At 36.8% G+C, this 6,114-nt stretch overlaps 1 protein-coding gene across 1 annotated transcript; it reads left to right on the forward strand.

The window, feature by feature from the left end:
• Positions 1-462: 462 nt before the first annotated feature.
• On the forward strand, positions 463-2,770 carry krimp (krimper). Its single transcript, XM_073988152.1, has one exon. It carries the CDS (start codon positions 602-604, stop codon positions 2,516-2,518), a length of 1,917 nt encoding a protein of 638 aa, XP_073844253.1. The 5' UTR covers positions 463-601; the 3' UTR covers positions 2,519-2,770.
• The last annotated feature ends 3,344 nt before the right edge of the window (positions 2,771-6,114 follow it).

The following is a 6,114-nucleotide window of genomic DNA, read 5'->3' on the forward strand; positions in this document are numbered from 1 at the left end:
TTTGTCGTGTAAAAAGTTTTTAAAGAGAGCGCCATTCAGCGCCATTTTTGTTTAAAGAGAAGTGAACATTTTACAACTTTTTTGTGTACGGGAACGGTTTTTGGAGTAAAATGTGTAAAAGTCGTAAAAATTGTAAAAACTTTTTAGTTCTGGAACACAGCTTATGTTTACATTTACGAAATCCACTCGATTTCAGCTGTCAATTCCTTTGCTTATACGTCAAATAAAAAACTCATCTGTAATCGATTGGATTTCATTTGACGTTTGAGCAATGAAATTGACAGTTGAAATCGAGTGGTTTCGTAAATGTAAACATAGTATAAACTTGGCATTGGTAAAAGTTGTTTGTTCAGGAAATAAAAAGCAATTGCGACTTCCCATCCCTGAGAAATATAATTTTTGCAACTCAGCTGATTTATGTGCCTTTGTGAATTGTACATTATTGTGAATGGTTTTAATGTTCTTTTGTTTTTTTTAGATTTTCATCTTTATCAATTATTTCGCTTTGTCATTAGTTTTATTTATTTCGATCCGGCTCGTAAACATAACTTTTAGTTTCGACTCCAATAAATTAAATATAGATTAAACAATTTTCAAAACCATGGCCAATAGCATGGAAGAGCGACTTGAGCAACTGATGCAGCTACATAAAATGTGTCTTCAGGAATTATTTCAATTGCAAAACAATGTTCAGGATTATCTAAAGTCCAGTACGAACATGGTTCGAATAGTCGAAAGCAATTGGGAACAGGTCGAGCGTGGTGGGAGTTTGGCTTTAATGATCTACGACAACTTCCTGACCAGCATAACAAACGTGATGAATTTAGCGAGGAAATTTAATCTTCAACTTCAAATAAATCAAGGTGAAGATACAAATCAAATATATGATTTGTTTGGCATTAAACCAACACAAGCAAAGGAAGAAATTAATTCCACAAAATACCACACCAATAATGTGAAAGAAGAGATCAAGGACTATTTTAGTGAAAACAATGGTATGAAAAGAATTGATTTTATACAAAATTACAAGAAGTCAATATATCCAGCTGAAGAGGTCAGTAACATTGATGACCACTGCGGATCTGAATTTGTGTATCCCAAAGAAAATTTGCGTAATAATTATAGTATTGGAAATAACATTCAGGGATTTGTCACCTATCTTAAGGATGTGGACAGCTTGGAATTTTATATTTTTGATTTTCAATCGAGATATGTGGGTATAATAAATGAAGTTGCCCATTCTTTGGATCTAAGGCAATATCATGATCTGCCGCCAGCCCATGAGGTGTTCGGTTTGGTATTGGATAAACGAATACTGCGGGCTGTTCGCTCCAAAAAAATGTTATATGACCAAGAGCTGGAAGAACAGGTTTATCCTTGTTATTTGTTGGATTTTGGTGAAATCGAGCACATGAAAGTGGATGATATCAAGTATAGACTAAGTAAAGAACAACAACAGGTGCCAGCAATGGGTATCTTATGTGAAATGAAAAAAGTTCCCATTGAAGGTAACTTGAAAGACAAGCTTAAACAGTTGGAATACAAACAATGTGATTTAAAAATTGTTGGTATCGAGGAGGATAGGCTGGTGGTGGAATTTACCACCGATAATGAGCTGGAAACTTCTACGACAAACTTAAACGCATTACAAATTGATACCAATCCTTTTCGTCAAGCAAAACCAGTAGCAGCAGCTAAAGAAACCACACCCAAAGAACTTAGCAAAGAAGAACTGGAAATACTCTACAATGACCCCTTGATGTGTACCAGTAATGCCCTCACAGCTGTTATGGGCTACAATCCCAAAGATGAAAAACGTCTATGTCGTTTTTATGATCCCAAAACCGGCGCCTGTTTCAAGGGTTCTACCTGTAAACAAGACCATGAACCTACAGTTCCTGAAGTTTGGACTAAAGATGTAATACCCGCCGTTTCGTTTGTTGACAACCGCACCCCCGTTGTGGTATATCCTAAGGGTGCCATTATCAACATTACACCCACCCACATTGGACAAATTTGTTCATTTTATGTACAAATAAATGATGTCCATCACAATAATACACCCCTGATATGGAATGATGAAGATATACCAGTATGGAAACGTATGGAACGACCACCACAGATTTATGAATTAGTATTGGCACGATATGATGATGGTAATTGGTATAGGGCGAAAATTATCTCCCATGATGATGATTATCAAATGTTCAAGGTGTTCTATGTTGACTATGGAAATCTCCAAGTGGTCCATATACGAAATTTAGCAAAATGTGATACCGGTGTGGCTCAAAGACCATTTCAAGCCATACTATGTCGTTTGGGTAATTTACAAGAAATTCAAATGCCAGCCGCAGAGAAAAAGTCAGCCATTCAAAAGCTGTGTGCAGCCATATTGAATCAATCGCTGGATGTTAAAGTCATAAGCCATCATGAAGATCTAATTGTCAGCTTTGTGGATGAGGCACATCTGTGTCTAATCGATTGGCTTGCTGTTGAAGGTTTTGTGCGTATCCAATAAAATCTGAAGACTTAGGATTTTGTAACCATCAAGACCTGTTTTTACAAATGAAGTTTGAATGTATCTCTAATGGGAAACTTGCCCATCCTCCATATTTTTTTTTAATTTTTGACTGATTTTTGCTAGGTATTTTTAAGAATAAATGAATTAATTTTTAATTTAGTTTTTGAAATATTTATGTATTTTTTAATTTAGTTTAGTTTTTTTACAACAAAATGTATACCCAAATACACTGCCTGCCGAAACTTGAAATGTAATTGTGTTTTTTTAACTTATATAAGAAAAGTGCGATATCCCAAGAAATGGATGCGAATGCGGTCTTTTATAAGGAGATCTTTTCTCAGAAATTGTATATAGAAGCACCCTTTCTTTCAGGAATTGTTTATAGCAGCACCCTTTCTTTCAGAATTTGTATATAGAAGCACCCTTTCGTTCAGAAAGGGAATATAGAAGCACTATTTCTTTCAGAAAGGGAATATAGAAGCACTATTTCGTTCAGAAAGGGTATATAGAAGCACGCTCTCTTTTAGAAAGGGAATATAGAAGCACTATTTCTTTCAGAAAGGGTATATGGAAGCACCCTTTCTTTCACAAAGGGTATATGGAAGCACCCTTTCTTTCACAAAGGGTATATAGAAGCACCCTCTCTTTTAGAAAGGAAATATAGAAGCACTATTTCTTTCAGAAAGGGTATATAGAAGCACCCTTTCTTTCACAAAGGGTCTATAGAAGCACCCTTTCTTTCACAAAGGGTCTATAGAAGCTCTCTTTCTTTCAGAAGAGGTCTATAGAAGCACCCTTTCTTTTAGAAAGGGTCTATAGAAGCACCCTTTCTTTCACAAAGGGTCTATAGAAGCACCGTCGCTTTTAGAAAGGGAATATAGAAGCACTATTTTTTTTTCAGAAAGGGTATATAGAAGCACCCTCTCTTTTAGAAAGGGAATATAGAAGCACTATTTCTTTCAGAAAGGATATATAGAAGCACCATTTCTTTCTCAAAGGGTCTATAGAAGCACCCTTTCTTTCACAAAGGGTATATAGAAGCACCCTCTCTTTTAGAAAGGGAATATAGAAGCACTATTTCTTTCAGAAAGGGTATATAGAAGCACCCTTTCTTTCACAAAGGGTCTATAGAAGCACCCTTTCTTTCACAAAGGGTTTATAGAAGCACCCTTTCTTTCACAAAGGGTCTATAGAAGCACCCTTTCTTTCACAAAGGGTCTATAGAAGCACCCTTTCTTTCACAAAGGGAATATAGAAGCACTATTTCTTTCAGAAAGGGTATATAGAAGCACCCTTTCTTTCACAAAGGGTTTATAGAAGCAACCTTTCTTTCACAAAGGGTCTATAGAAGCACCCTTTCTTTCACAAAGGGTTTATAGAAGCACCCTTTCTTTCACAAAGGGTCTATAGAAGCACCCTTTCTTTCACAAAGGGTTTATAGAAGCACCCTTTCTTTCACAAAGGGAATATAGAAGCACTATTTCTTTCAGAAAGGGTATATAGAAGCACCCTTTCTTTCAGAAAGGGTATATAGAAGCAACCTTTCTTTCACAAAGGGTCTATAGAAGCACCCTTTCTTTCACAAAGGGTCTATAGAAGCTCTCTTTCTGTCAGAAGAGGTCTATAGAAGCACCCTTTCTTTCAGAAAGGGTCTATAGAAACACCCTTTCGTGTAGAAAGTGTCTTTACAAGTACCCTTTTTTTCAGACCTAGATGTCAAAGCTGCCCTAGACAAAGGCTGCTTCTGTGATGCCGTTTCTAATGTGCCTGTCGGAGTTTTCTTTCAACCGACAGCCTTGTATCAGCATTGTAGAAAAAACAGAAAACGCATTTTTTAAGTTATGCCACTCTTTGAGTAAATGAGCGAGATGGTCTCTTCCTCTACTTATAAAAATGGTAAAACCGCAAAAGTAGTAAAAGTTGTAAACTGCTCCAATAGGAATTGTGTGGTGCATGGTACAATGATACAGGTAGCATTATCGTGCCAGCTGATGGTAACATAATGTGTCAACTGCATTGTGTTGATGTCAAATTTTGACACCTTATGTTACCAACAATTGCCGATGCGGCTACCTGTGTATTTCTACCATGGTGTGGTGTAAGGAGTAAAGGAACGCTTTTCGAGTAAAAAGTGATAAAACTTGAAGAGATTCTTGCACGTAAAGGAACAGGGCTATAGTAAGTTCTGTTTTGAGTAGTTTAATAACCCTCCCACTCAATCCTTCCTTGAGTAGTTTTATTCATTCATTTTAAATTCAAAAAACAAAAAGTTTCTGTAATGAGGTTTACAATTCAAAAAGTCTGTTTAATCCTAATTATGTCGTAGGTCACACTAGAGTGGTTTCATTGAAACTATTAGGGATTCTTAAATCGAGTTCCTCACTACAGCAACTTCATGATTTTACTCTAGAATGGAAATCGACCTATGTAGGAACCCTGGATTTCATGAAATTGTTTCAATGAAACCATCTAGTGTAACCAAGGACTATGCAAAGTACCTATTTTGTTTGCTTTGGAGTAGTTTAGCATCCCGTCTTTAATATTTTTAAGCTACTATATTTAAGTCATACAATTTATTTTAACATAAAAGCTATATTCCTTTACATGCAAAAATCTTGAAGTTTTGCCACTTTTTACTCGAAAAGCGTTCCTTTACTTCTGACACCATACAATTCATATGTGAGCAGTTTACAAATTTTACTACTTTTGCTGGTTTTACCATTTTCAAAAGTAAAGGAACAGACCAAAAATATAGTATGTATACAGCCCTAAAGGCCGCGGCACATACGGTACGTTGTGTGACGCGTTGCGCGTTGAAAACAACAACCACATGAAAAATGTGTAAGTGATACCAATTTTGTTCTTAAAGTTTTCATGTGGTTGTTGTAACGCGACGCTTAACGCGCCGTATGTGCCGCGGCCTTAAAGGCCCCGGACCGTATGTATTTGGCCCATTGTTGATGTTGTTCTTAACGCGCGACGCGACTCACAACGGACTGTATGTGTCGCGTTACGCGTTAAGAACAACAACCACATGAAATATGTGTAAGTGATGCCAGGTTTGTTCTTGAACTTTTCTGGTCTGTTCCTTTACTTTTGAAAGTGGTAAAACCGGCAAAAGTAGCAAAAGTTGTAATCTGGTTCCATATGAATTGTATGGTGTCTGAAGTAAAGGAACGCTTTTCGAGTAAAAAGTTGTAAAACTTGAAGATTCTTGCACGTAAAGGAACAGAGCTTTCATGTGGTTGTAGTAACGCAACAATCAACGGACCGTATGTGCCGAGCCCTTATGTGCAACACTCACACATTTTTCATGTGGTTGTTGTTGTCAACGCGTAGTAGTATTCTTTATTGAGACTCTTCCCAGCAAAAAAAGTTATGAAAAATGCACTCCGTTCGATACACTTTTGGTCTGTTCCTTTACTTTTGAAAATGGTAAAACCGGCAAAAGTAGTAGAAGTTGTAAACTGCTCCCATATGAATGGTATGGTGTCCGAAGTAAAGGAACGCGGAACAAGATAGATATTGTTGCGCTGATCACGGAAATGTATAATTTTCTTGGGGGACGGACCCAGTTACCCGGTTATTGGACC

Source organism: Musca autumnalis, unplaced genomic scaffold, assembly GCF_047663935.1.
Source record: "Musca autumnalis isolate F117 unplaced genomic scaffold, ASM4766393v1 scaffold_5, whole genome shotgun sequence".
NCBI lineage: Eukaryota > Metazoa > Arthropoda > Insecta > Diptera > Muscidae > Musca > Musca autumnalis.